This window comes from Elaeis guineensis, chromosome 14 (assembly GCF_000442705.2).
Source record: "Elaeis guineensis isolate ETL-2024a chromosome 14, EG11, whole genome shotgun sequence".
NCBI lineage: Eukaryota > Viridiplantae > Streptophyta > Magnoliopsida > Arecales > Arecaceae > Elaeis > Elaeis guineensis.
Window position 1 is genome coordinate 64,280,392 of NC_026006.2, and position 14,263 is coordinate 64,294,654.

At 37.6% G+C, this 14,263-nt stretch overlaps 1 protein-coding gene and 1 long non-coding RNA gene across 2 annotated transcripts; one reads left to right on the top strand and one right to left on the bottom strand.

Moving 5' to 3' along the window:
• The first annotated feature begins 1,113 nt into the window (after positions 1–1,113).
• Positions 1,114–2,259, top strand: LOC109506621 (uncharacterized). The gene is made up of 2 exons (XR_002166048.3): positions 1,114–1,901; positions 2,070–2,259. It is a non-coding gene; the product is annotated as an uncharacterized lncRNA (long non-coding RNA).
• A 6,072-nt stretch (positions 2,260–8,331) lies between these two features.
• LOC105057144 (protein LIGHT-DEPENDENT SHORT HYPOCOTYLS 4) lies at positions 8,332–9,471 on the bottom strand. The gene has a single exon (XM_010939626.4). The coding sequence runs from the start codon at positions 9,230–9,232 to the stop codon at positions 8,456–8,458; it is 777 nt and encodes a 258-aa protein (XP_010937928.1). The 5' UTR covers positions 9,233–9,471; the 3' UTR covers positions 8,332–8,455.
• Between the last annotated feature and the right edge of the window lie 4,792 nt (positions 9,472–14,263).

Below are 14,263 nucleotides of genomic sequence, written 5' to 3' on the forward strand. Positions count from 1 at the left end.
CCTTACTTCTGTAGTATATCTAGCTCCCGATTGTTTTTCCCCTTCAATGCTTGCCTCCATCAAATCGATCCAGATATTTATTAGTTATGCCGATGTCTAATCTGAAGTCCTCTCAGTTAAAGCTAGTCCAATCTCATCTCATGTCTTCATTTCAAATTCAAATGATCATTGCACAACCGCTGACACCAAAGCAAATAAAGTAGAAATAATTGCTACACTCCAAAAATCTTGCTCCCAAATCTCGATACGTCATGTCCGATTCGATTGGGAAAGGTCAGAAATAACGTCCTCCTAATAATGCACGTCTTTATCTATAAATAGAGATCCCAAAAAGATCCTTAAAGTATGTATTCTTTCTCTCGTACGCTTCTTCTCATCTGTTTCTTGAAATCTAATTTAAGTGTCGGAGGATTTCTGCTGTAGTCATCTCTGTCATGACTTATTTTGTAGGTCACTTCTCTAAAAGGACACCCTCATACCTCACTTTCAGTTATCCTGACTAAGAACCGCATTCCAATGACAACATAGTATAACATAAAAGTTGTATACCTTGCTATAAACGCGGAATAGATCCCAAATTGGTTGATGCATGCTTCTTACATCATCCAGGTTCTTACTCACATTTTTAACTATCTTTTTTTAGCTTTGTAATACTAAAATTAGTTTAGGAAAAGATAAAATTTTACTATTATTTCCACTGTAATTATTAAAAAGAGAGGTGCTAATCAATGGAATATTAAAATTTAATTTATATATTATTAATCTGCCGCACATGCAATGCAATGATATAAGACAGAGGCCCACTTCGCAGTAATGTCTCCGCTATCTTAGAATTTTCATCACGGATTGGATCGCAGAGTGATGCACTGCAATGAATAATCGCCATCATTTCTAAGAATTAGATTGGTCTTACGTGCCACATACGGCACGTCACTATTGATAACAACCAGTCTCTTCTCGGCGGCTATGAAATGCTGCACAACACTCTACGTCTCTTCCACGCAAACTGCACAAAAGGTGTTGGATTCTGAAATCTTATTTGTAATCTATTGTCATCGTTAATCTTAACAAATTTTTTCTGTTTTTTAATAAATATTATTCACAAATTTTTCATCCTTGGACGGAATCTAATTCAGAGCGTGATTGCCATGGGAAGCGGGAATGAAGACAAAAACAAAGGTGGAGGGTGGTCAATAATAATAATGCAAACGTACAAAGAGAAAAGTTTCAGAGTCGCACAAAGGGAAAAAGTTTCTCCGTGGACGTACGAGCTCGTGACCTTTCTCGTTTCGGTCCCCTCCATCTTAAGGTCCCATGACACGGCCTGTCAAAAAGAAAACGCAAAGGAAAAATCGAAGTCGTCTCGTCAAATTTCCGTTCGACGATGATCTCAAGACTGGATCAAGGGCTCGGTGATTGGACAGTTTGGAATGATGAGCCCAAGCTGCGATGAAAGCTCCCGTTCGCTGCAAATGGTGAGGCATACGGAGTTGCTGCACGAGAAAATATTCCTTCGAAGTAGCGTCCCGCTTTGTCTGGGCTGCGCGCCAGGACCACCGCCGGTGCGTGGCCCTCCAATGTGCTTGGCGTGCTAATTATTGTTGATACGGCGTGGCTACGAGGGCGCATGCAATCAGGCGTAGGGAAATTGAGCTCGCAGCTCTTTGGCTACGTACCATGGAATTTCTATATTCAAATTTTTGTAAACAAATGAGTTTTTTTTTTTTTAAATTACTAAGAGGGCCATTCTCTGCCGTCTATCCTCCACCCACCCAATCTTTGTCTGAGTTGGAGCTATGGATAAATTGATGCATTGGTGGCGAAAATGTGCATTTATGTAATAAAGGCCGGAGAAATGGTTGGGGCCTTTTGGAATCAAACCACTGCTCTTGCGGCGAGCGGTAAGGATTATATCATTCGAATCTAGAATCGATAGTTTCCGTATAAATATAGTGTGTGATGGTTATTTTGTGCAATAAATTTTTTTTTATATTATATGATATTAAATAGTTAGTATAACTTGTAGAAATTGATGTGTTATATGAAGCTGATTGGATGTTGGATTGCAGAGCCATTGATATGAAGAGGTCTGGTCATGAATGTTAGGTCATCTGTGGTTGACGTCTGATTTGCAATGTAATGGATCTGTAATGAAAAAAATCTGATCTCGAATTATAGATTATTTGTGACTGACGTATGATCTTGCCTACCATGCCAATTAGCGATAGTCCATAATTAAGATCTGAATTATCTTTTGTATGCCCTAATATGGACTGCAAAGCATCTTGATTCTAAAAATTATTTTTTTTTTATAGAAGTGCTCTTTAGAGGATAGTTGAGATGGTTCTCTCATCTTTAGAATCGAGGATAGAAAATCTTAATTGAGAATTCAAATCTTCAGGCATGCTCTACACTACAAAAATATCTAAAATAATTAAATTTATATATGATGACATCTAATCTTTGCATCAAATTGGCACAAAAATGCTCGGTATCAATTATAATATATGTATGTATGTATGTATGTATGTGCATATATGTATATATGTGTATTTGTATGTGCGGTGGTGTAGCCATATATTAGTGTCAGAATATGGAAACCCCTGTGGTCTTGCTTGTGGAATCTCATGGGTCTGTGTGTATCCCAGCAGTTCTCGCCTGTTTCATATTTGCCACCATTTGTAGCCACATTAACCCTCATGCTTTCAACTCTCAATGGCATCATATGTGAGAGTATGATCTCCAGTGCACTTATCCAGTCCCTGGAAATCCCTTAAAATGGTGCTTGTCTGGTAGTGAGCTCGTGCAAGAGAGATACATCTAGATAACTGATAGATGGAATCAGTCTTGAGTGTTGCTTGCGGATTCATCCAACTAACTTTGAAACTGGCTTAGGTTTCTAATGAACTTTTGTTTAAATCATGTCATTCTTTTTATTTTCATATCACTGATTTCCTCTTAAGTGTCTGCACTTCGTACTAGAACTTCTATCTATCAGAGCACAGAGTGCGTTGGACTGAAATGATTGGCCCAAAACATGAGATAGATTTTCTTTATCATAGGCATAGTTATCTGAGGCTGAAATTTAATCCACAGAAGCAAAAAATTACCATGTTAAGCATAAATGAAACTGCTACGTACTTATGATGGTTTTTCCATTAAGGTGCCCTGAGAATTCTTGAGGTAGAAGGATCATGTCTAAATTCACTTGTTAACAACCTCCTCCTCCAAAATAACTTTAATTATACTTAATTGATCAGTTTAACTTGCACCACACTGTATTTCTGCGTGAAAGTTCCCCAAAAGTCCAAAAAATAAGGATGAGATGACCTCTAAGTTCGCCCATTCTGTTGTCCTTTTGGAGGAAAGTTACTTTATTAACTACGGAAAAGGATGAAGTTACTTTGGCTTCTCACCCGACAATTGATTATGCGCAATCGTGCTTGAGGAATTAAATCTTTTTTTTTTTTTTCTTTTGCTTTAACTGTCACTCATTGTCCTACTCGATTTCTTTAATTTGTACCACAACAACATCCTTATAGACACACTCATTACATATCAATTTAAATTTAGCACTATCTACAATGATGTTTCATATGTACTCCTAAGAGAATATGTGCAGGAGATGACATGGTAAATGCTCATTTGTTAAGGCTAGGAATGATATATCCTGTCATAAAGTCTAAGATCTAATGTTCTGGTTGGTAGAGTAACTTTGATCATCTAAGGCCATTGTTTTTGAGTTCGGGTTCTCGGCGGTGCAACTTATTGGATCATAGAATTTTGCGTTAATAGCTACTGTATCATCCATTTTGAAGATGGATAATTTTCATTATTTTTAGAATACGCGGCATCGATAGTGCGATGTACTCATCATGATGAAGAAGAATCAGCTTTCTCCAAAATGGATGATGTGATGGCTATCCACTATGGTATAAGATTTTGCGATGCAAAAATCATCCCGTAGAAGATTCTGATTTGTTATTTTTAGATAGTTTTCTAGTTTAGTTGGCATATTTGTATCTATTGGCCCTCTATGTTCTATAGGTAGAGGGCCTACCAAATCCTTTATTTTCTCCCGTGTGATTTTCTCCGCAAAACCAAAAAAGAGTGATTACAAGAATGGGTAATTGGTTCTCTAGGTAAAGGAAATGCACTTAGTTTTTTTTTGGTAAAAGAAAGAAGTACATTTAGTTTACAATCAAACATATACCTAATACTATGAGTCCAAGGACTTGTATCTATCCAAAATTTGTCCTATGAATGTGTTAAACTTAACCTGAAACTTAAACCCCATTCAAACAATTTTCAAACTTAGGATCATCAGGATTACACCAAAAAAAAAAAAAAAACTTAGGGTCATCAGGATGAAGTTCAAATTCCAATGCATAATAAACTCAAAATTCCTATCAAAGTCAATAAAACAGTGATTTCCAAATGAATGCCCTGCATTCGTATATACTGCTCGAGCTTCTTTTTTTTTTTTTTTGGCATGAAATCATAATCTTCCTTAAGATGTTCACCACATGCTCAAACCAATGGAAGGAGCCTGGTGCTTTTCACTTCACCCTGTAGAGACTAGGATGGTCATCTCATCATATGAAGGTAGCTGAATCTGTCCTAGACCCCACAATTTATTCCTTGTGTAGGGTGCACTTGATAGCAATAGGACCTAAACCTATGCAAACTTTAGCTTCTTTTGAGCTGATGATTATAATTATGTTAATTGCAACCTCTGTACCTTTCATTTCAAATGGCCAGTAGATGTAATTATATTTTCCATGAAAGGGCCCCTAATCATTTTTTCTTCCAGAGCACCATAACTGTCTATGTTAATGAGACAAAGTTTCCAATCCAATTGTGGGTTCTAAATACTGCTACCTATTATAATGTACATTGGTAACTTTGATCTTACCTAGTTCCAAAAATGTCATTGCATGTCGGTTAATCCAAAATCACTTGGACTCCAGCAAATGTTGATTTTAGATAGCACTATTTTACCCACATCTTTTAATGATATATGAAAAGTGAACTTCTTAATTTTGTTATCAGATTAAAATCTCCCCACTTTCTCTGTTTCAGCTAATCTTCCTAGCTAAGGGTCACCTTGGGCAACCATTTTCCTCCCTTTTTCCAGTTCTTTCTGCTCTTCCTAACCTTTGTTGACCAGCCTAGGGATGGGTGGATATGCCATCATTTCTCCACAGAAAAAAGGAAAAAGATTAGCTAGATAGATGTTAAATAAGTTGCATATCAACATATGTTTCATATTTCATCTAATGCAGTTTCAATAAAGTCAATGTGATCTCAGAATGGTCATCCCAGGTGCATTGGTAAACCACAACACGTTAGCTATTCCTGTTCCCTAAAATGATTTTATTTGACCTCCCTTGCATTCTAAACATAGGCTATCTATAATGAGACTAAAGCTGATCAGTATTGTCTCATATGGCATCTAATTAAAAAAATCATCAGAATATGCTGCACACGTCACTATTGCATGTGCAAGTTCTAGAAGCAGCACATCCATGCATACATGATAAATTATTCATGTCCTCATCAATATATATGCATATATGTATAGGCTATAAAAATCAATCCATCAACATCATGTATATTAGTATACTTCTACAACCATCACATATTTAAAATAAGCCTTCAACTAAATCCAAGCACCTCACATAACTTAAACAAGAGGTGACCTTCCAAACTCCCATCAAAATAATGGAGACAATTGGTTGGGACATGGGTGTCATCATAGGCCCAGGGTCTATTGATGTTTCTCTGGATCCATTGGAGCAATTCGGATGGGCTCCTCTCCATACCTATGTCATCATTGGTCAGCATCTTTTGTCTTATTTCCATTGGAAAAATTAAGTCTAGCACTAATTAAACACAGAAAAAGTTGGCTAAACCATTCCCCAAGCCAAAAGGTACAAGATTTAAAACAACTAGAGGAATATTAGAAAACAAGAAACCAAAAGAAATCCCGGGTAGATATTCGCCGAATACTCATTGCCAATTGGTGCATCTTTTAGATTAAAATAAAGATATCAAATTAAGGAAGCAAATCACCGAGTAGAACCACGTCAGCTGCAATAACTACATTATAAATTAATTATTTCAATGGGCTGCGATAAGATGCCTGGAATTCTTAAAAATCACATCAGTCAATCAGTGTGGGCGCTGGTTTCCTCGTTCCAGCCTTTCTTTCCTCCCCATGGAGGGGTCATCCAATGGAATAAAAGAAAGGTGGTAAAACAGCACTGCCAATCAGTCAACAAACAGGTGGAAATCTAAGACTTGACAGCTTGTACTGGAATTAATAATTTTAATACCAGTGAAATAACTCCAATCCGTGTGAAATTAAGTAGAGAAAGGGATAGGTTCCTGAAGGCGTGAAGGAGTGAAATTACGCACCTTTCCTCACCATGAGGTGAAACGGGGGAAGAGGAGGAAAAAAATAAAGGGGATGGAAAGGTGGCAGCGTTATTCTAATGGATGTGGTGTCTTGCTCACTCTTGCTTGGAAGCAAATGCGTTCTGGGTAATTTAAAATATATATATATTCCTGTCAAGCCCGAACTCGATAATAATGTTGCCGGGGAGCTAAGGACAAGACCAGAAGGTGCTGATGTGCTTTCCCTTTCATATCTCTTATAAAAAAAAATAAAAAAAATAAACTGAAAAGAAGAACACCCACAAATTCCACCACCCCACCCCTTCCTGTTCAGACTAGAAAGTTTAGGTGGGCTCTTGAACAGACGTACAAGCAAACTCCCTTCTACTGGTGCTGCTACCCCTTGGGGTACGGTAACCGCCAGTTTGGGCTGTGTGCAGACAAAACAAGGAATTGGATCTCTCTTTCTACCATTAACACTGCAGCTCCCATTGTGTGTGAGAGGGAAGAAGAGAGAGAAGGAACTTACCGTTGTGATGGTCAAGAATCAAGAGGAAAAGTGGAAGGAGGAGACAATGATAAGGAAGCTTAACACCCAATATGAAAGTAAGGAGAAAAAGAAGTACCCTCATTTCTTGGTTGGAAATAGCGAGGAATGAGACGAGGGAAAGTTTTAGACAAGAAGATTGGAGAAATGCCGCTGAGATGGATAGGATTGCTTGGTTGTAAAGAAAACGGAGCCATTTTGTAGCTGTGATTTATGGGATTTAGGTCAGACTACTAAGCGTCGTTTTCAATAGGTGGTGATTCAATATTACATAGAATAATGAGAGAGAGAGACCGCTCTCTTGGGGGCGAGGGGACGGAGACGCTACACGTGCGGCAAATTTCCGGCGCAGCGAGGCCCAGAGAGGCAGAGAAGGGGGATGGGAGGTAGTTGGTTGGGCTGCAGAGCCCCGGGGACCAGGGACCGATTAGTTATTAAATTATGCGGACCAACGGTCTCTGTCTTCAGCATCGCTATAAAGAAAATCCTTGCAAAGAGGGGGAGGAATCGGGACGGTAGAAGAGGAAGAGGATTTTAAATAGAAGGTAAGCGAAGTTTTGGTACGATGAGGAAGAGTAGAAGGAGGAGAAATTGGTGTTGCTATTAACTGAAAAGAAGTGTTGAAAAAGGGAGAAGGAAATCTGAACTTTGCGGGCTCGTTGGTTCTCGGGGTCACGGGAACATTATGAGAGGAGACTGCATTCCTTTTATGAAGAGGGAAGAAGAGGAACGCATTCATGTACTTACTCGGTTGGTATCAAGTCTTATTAATAAGAAACCAGAAAAGGTTCCTTCAAAAAAAAAAAAAAAAAAAAAAAAAAAATAGGATGTGATGGCACTCAAAAGGAATGAGAAGTTTCATCAAAGCTTACCTTCAATGGAGAGAGAGAGAGAGAGAGAGAGAATGAAATCCAGAACTGGAAGGTAATGGGAACACGTACGTAGATACTTCACTGCTGATGTCAAAACTGGGTAACGGAAGAGAAGGTGAAATATGTTAAGTAGGAACTAGAAGATGAAGTTTTTGATGCTATAATAGGAATTTAGTAGTACCCCTTCGCATTCCAATCAAAACTTGCAGTCTTATGCAAAAGAAAGATAGCACCGGATTGATGTGTTTTAGGTGCAACAGGTACAAAACACAGTAGACCAGTAGACGTTCACACCATTTCAAATCAAAACTAGAGGGTTCTGGACTAACTGAAGCATCAGTCAAAAATGACAAGGAAACAAATGAAAAGAACTGAAAAAGAATGCCAGTCAATGAATAATTCTGTCACCATTCAACTCATCAGATAGACAGGTAGAGAAGAGAGATCAGAGTCTTACTAGTTTTTCTGAATTTTTTTGTATTATTTTTTCCTCTTTATTAGCCTCATGAAAAATAGGGAGAATCGCCAACAATAATATGTATTCCACTCCGCTATCCGTCAACCACCAAATAATAATAAGAACAGTAACAAAGAAGTAAAATTAAAAAGGAAACAATCAAAAAGAGAGTATCTATACTCAGGAAGTGGAGGCCGGACCCTCCGGCGGCAACGGCGGAGCACCGGATCCCTCACCCGCTCCCGAACTATTCCCACCAGCGGTAACAGTAGTAGCAGCGGCAGTAGACGCAGAACTCTCCCCTCCGCCGCCCGACGACCGCTCCGCACCTCCTCCACCGGCAGCAGCGGCGGAGGAAGACTCCCCGGCGGCGGGTGGTGGCAGCCGCTTCCGCTTCTTCTTCTCGTAGGGGATCCCTCTGGCCTTGGCCTGGCTCTCTCTGACTTCACGAAGATACATCCTCACCGCTCGGGCGCCGAATGGGTTGGACTCGGGGCGGCCGCCGTTCTCCTCGTAGGCGGCGCGGAGGCGGCCGATGAGCGCGTCGAGCGAGCCCCAGGCCTGCTTCAAGGGGCAGGCGCAGGGCGCCGGGGGGTTGGGCTGGCCGAAGTAGGCGCACCCGGTCGCGTGCACCTTGGTCTTCCCGAACTGATCCAAATATTTCAAGAACTCGATAACGTGAGCTCCACTGCACCGTGCCAGCGTCAACGGTGGCTTGTGGTTCCTCAGGTATTGAAGAAAAGTATGCCAATCCCTTCTCTTCTGCGACTCGTATCGACTCAGCTGATGCTGTTGTGGTTGAGGTTGGGGCTGAGGTGGAGGTTGGGGTTGGGGTTGGGTTGAAGGTGGAGCAGTCTGGTGCTCGGCAGGTTGTGACCCGGGGTCGCCGGCGGCAGTGGCGGTGGAGGACGAGGGGCCTTCTACCCCGCCGCCGGGAGCGTCGGGGCCAGATTCCATACACCAACTTCGCTTCTGTTGACTATTTTTGGCTTGGATTGGTTCACTGTTCTAATTACTTGGATGAAGAGGATGGTGTCTCTCTCGATCCGTGCGTGTGAGGTTGGGGTGGGAGGGTGTACACAGTGGAAGGGAAGAAGGATGGGGGAGAGAAAAGGGTGGGTCGGATGGGACGTTAAAAGAGAAATAAATGTGGATGGATGGATAGGTGGAGAAGTGGTAGGAAAACGAGAAAAAGAGAGCAGTGAGAAGGAGGGGGGTAAGGTGGGGGAATTACCTACTAATCACGGGGTGGCCCCTCCTTGTTAATTTCTTCGTGTATGGGGGAGGTCATTTTATGTACGTTCTGGTGTGCTTGATGTGTGGTTTGTTACTAACGTGGGTGCCGAACAGGAGGAGGAAGACTGCAATGGCGCCCGGTAGCTACAAGTCCTGGTGCTTGCACGTAGGGTATACCGTCCCTACCACGAAAGGAAAAGGAAGGAAAGAACAAAAAAAATCAAAAGAAGAGGTACAGATAATGAGAGCTAAAGTCCGAGGACGAATGATTTTAAGTAACCATGATAGATGTTGAAGTTAAGAATAACAATAAATTGAATATAGATCGAAAAATTATATATATCCATTTGATAATTAAAAATTTATATTTATTGTGATATAGAGAGAATTTCTTTAATCTCATATCGATTAGAGTCAAGAGAGAATGGTTTATATATATTGAAACCTTCTCTTTCAAGTGAGACGTTTTTTAAAAGAATAAAATCGTAAGAATTTTTAATTGATCACGAAATTTAAAGATGATCACGAGTCAAAACGGACAATACCTCACATATACGGAGATTTGACCTCTTGACCTATGACCGTAATAATATTTATTTTATATCCATTTTGAATCGGTTCGTATAAGATAAAATTGATAGTACAAATCAAATTGTAAAATGGATTAGATTAGATTAGATGAGATTATAATTATAATTAAAAAAATTAAATAAAAATTATATTGTATTCAATTAAACTGAGTATCCTAAATAGCTCTCTAGAAACAGTTATGCTCTTTGCTTCTTAATCGTCTTACATCGTGGTGGTTAGTGGAGCTGGTTAAGTTGGTTGCACGGAACAAACAGTTGCAAAATTAATCACCCTCGCCCCTTCTTTTATATATATATATATATATATATAGAGGTAGATGTAGATATATTTATATACATTCCTTTCACTTTCTGGAATGTCTCATCATTCATGATCGATGGGAGACGAGATAAGAAAACCAAGGTATTCCTTCCGGAGTGGCCCCCACAGTCGATCCGAGCGCGTCAAACTTGGATTCGAAGCGGTCGAAGCGTAAGGTCACCTGGGCACGATTCTGGACCAATGAAATGAGTTCTTGGTTTCTAGGTAGTTCTTGTCTAAAAAACATGTAGAAATAAATGGAAAAAAATGTTACAAACGTGAGAGAAATTGCATCCCCACGTGATGATCATGCACCCCAAGCGATTTATATCTTAAAATTCATCAGTGATATTAGAACTAACATCAATATTATGGTCTGGAACTAAGTTAAAATAGGTGGGCATTTGAGAGCTACCTAATATTGTTTGATCCATTGTTGCATATGCACTTGATGATACATCCAAATACATGGATTTATTAAATCATGATAAAATATAAGACTTGAGAGATTTATAAAGCGAATGGCCCGATCGGTTAGATTTTTTTTTTTTAATTGAAAGATTAGCTAGGTGAAATTATTTTTCTCAAAAAAATGATTATAAAAAAATAAAATTTATTATATTTGATAAATAAAAAAATTATTTAAAAAAATGATATCAGAAAAGATTTTTATATTTGATTAGACATAACTTTATATTAGAATATTATCAAATTTTTAATAATATTTTGTGAATAACTTAAATTATATATATATATATATATGATCTTTTTAGAGGCCTATTAATATAAATATTGTTGATATTGGTTATTTTGAATGCTAAAATATATCTAGAGTTTTTTTTTTTTTGTGGGGGGGTGGGGGTATTGCTTGACCACTTCCCCGCAGCCCCTTTGATTCACTGATCAGGTTGTTCTCCCGGGTTAAAGACGGGTCCAACTTAACGTGTGTCCTAAGGGAGGCTCCTGACTGATAAATGTTGCAAATTGATTGGGCAATACAAAGTTTTTCTTTCATGGGAAAGACATTATACCACTGCTGTCACTTCTGCTTTCATTCCGGTCCGTTGCCTCCAACTCATTTCTTAGTGGGCATTTAGAAGCATTATCAATGTAATTAAAGCTAGTCAATCTTGTATTAGAGAGAGACAAAGAGGGATCCTCTTTAATGGAGCTGGCCAGACAGGAACGTTGACATGCGGGTCCCATCACTGAAAGATGGCAGAACGAATAATATTAATGGTATGCTTTAGCTACAAAAGCAATGTGGTGAATCCTCTTGTGGATTGGCATGTCTGAACTTTAAAAGGAACATGATAAAAGTTTAAAATATTAAGCATTCAAATGTTACGATTAGTGCTGAAATGAGCTGAAGGGCATGCAGGAACGAATAAAACAGATTTAAATTTTCAGAATGGCCAGGAGATGATGGTTTGCTCCACGAGAGCAGTTCCCATATGATCAGATGGGATCGGACCATAGGGTTTGGATCGTTCGTGCAAAATATGATTAATCTTCTTTCATGATGTTAAATATTTAATCGCTTCTTATATAGATCTCAAAACAATCTAAACATTTTCATTCATCTATTTGCATATATCTTGAAGGGGCCATTGGGAAATCTAATAGTTGATGTTGCTAAAGAAGATCATTTATGTGAAGGATACAAGTTTAAAGATAAAAAGTTGTAGTCATCGACCTGCTATAGAAACAAGCATGTTTACCTATTAAGATTGAAACTTGATTGGATATAGATAAGATATTATTTGGATGCAAAAATTCATATTCATATTTATTTTAAATAGATATTAATATAATTCAGATGTTGAAAATATGATATAATTATGGATATAAGTTGAATAATTAAACTTTACGACTACAGAAATAAAAATATTACTAAGTAGATGATAAATCGAGTTAATAGTATATTTTTATAGTTGTATATTTTTTTTAAAAATTAATAAGTATGATATAAAGTTATATGTGATTATAGATAGATTCGGATATTCAGATATTGATTGAATAGTTATCTATCCATATTCTTATATCCATGTTTCTTAAATAAATATGGATAGTCGGATCTTCAAGTTTTTATTCTTATCTGATTGATTTCGATACAAAAATGGATCCAGATGGATATATCTATACCCCTTTCACCCTTATTATCTATTCTCATAGCAAAAAAAAAAAAAAGAGAAAGAAAAAGAAAGGAAACATGTTTATCTTAGTTTACATTTTCAGAAATCATGATCTGAGGATAAAAATTGGTTGTTTTAGATCGGTTACAATGGAGCACCTATAGGTATCTTAAAAAAAGATGGTTCAATGGTATGGTAATAAAAATAATTTTCAAAACATAGTAAATAATTTTTTGTAAAATATCACGGCAACAATATTCTATTTTTGAGAATGAGCAGACCAGTCTTTGGTTTAAAATTAGTCTTGAATTTGACTGTCTTAATTACTAAATGACCAAGTTTGAGGTAGAATTAATTTGACTTGATTAAACTTGAAATGGAAATAAATCAATATATTATTTATTAAAATTTAGTTGCTATATTCTCAAATCTTTCTCTAATCTAAATCTAAAACTATACAATGGTGCTAATTGCCATGTGATTTCTTTTTTAATTCTTAAAATATCCCTTTTTTTGAGAAGTCCTTATAATGTTGACAACAATGAACTCCCTCCCTCTCCTCCCACACCCCCCCCCCCCGCAAAACCAAAAAAAAAAAAAAAAAAACAACTCCTCGTGAACTTGTCAGATATTAGACTCTTTCCAAAGGTATACCCCCTTCATCTTGAAATATTCCTTTAATCCTAATCCCTCATGAACTTGTCAGATCCAAATTGACATTAAGAGTCGTGAATAAATATGCTTCATAGAAAATATTGATTTTTTTTATTAAAGTTCTACACTTAACTTTTCTATAATTGTATCTATCACTTTATTACAACTAATATAGTTTGCATTGTAGATTAATCTTTTGTTTGGATTCACGTACGTAAACATGTGAATTGTAGCTAGTAGATAAAAGAAGATATTTCAACAATTGAAATGCAATGATGGAAATCATTTCAAAGTTTGTATGTGAAGGTCTTTGGGGGTCTTGAATTCTTATTGAATCTACTAAACAAGACATTTGTGAGCAACCAAAGTTTAGATGCAATTAATTGAGTTGGCCTAGACTTAGCTTGATTATAAAACAAGCTGAGCTAAGCTATGCATTTTACAATTATCTTTTAGGCTAGATGCATTGCAAATGTTTGAACCAAGCCTAAAAAGCCTGAATATGTTAATTTGGACTAGAGGGAGGCTTTTAAGTAACATAAAAATCAACTTTATGAGCTTAAGCATGGGTGGTGAATTCTTACAGCATCCTACATATAATTATAATATAATATTTGGAGCACAATCTGATAGGTTAAGTTAAAAAATATTGATTTTTTTTTCTAGTATAAGCGGGCACTAAAAAAATTGTTGATTAGGTTAGTTTGTTTGGCTAGAGGTGGCGAAATCTAATGCCGGCCTAGCTACCAAACCACAAGAACGCATCACCATGAATGGATTTGGGCTTTTTTATTATTTATTTTAATCGAGCCAGTTCTAGGTCAATCTGATGTCAACCCGATTGTAAACAGATGGATTTAGATTTAATTCTTAAACCTGGTAGATCACCCAAGTTGATCTGATAAGGCCCCACATTGTTGAGCCTTTAGTCTTTTTCATATGGTTCAGTTCACTTAAAGGAGAAATGCTATGGTGAATAATGGATAGGATGATCAATAGGGTTTTAAGATATGGGTTGTCTTTTTGCTATTTTTTAGATTTAGTCCATGATTGTTATTTATCTTAAATTTCT

Bases quoted from the DNA above. Each gene is read 5' to 3' on its own strand.
- LOC105057144 (XM_010939626.4), bottom strand. From the start codon at position 9,232: ATGGAATCTGGCCCCGACGCTCCCGGCGGCGGGGTAGAAGGCCCCTCG.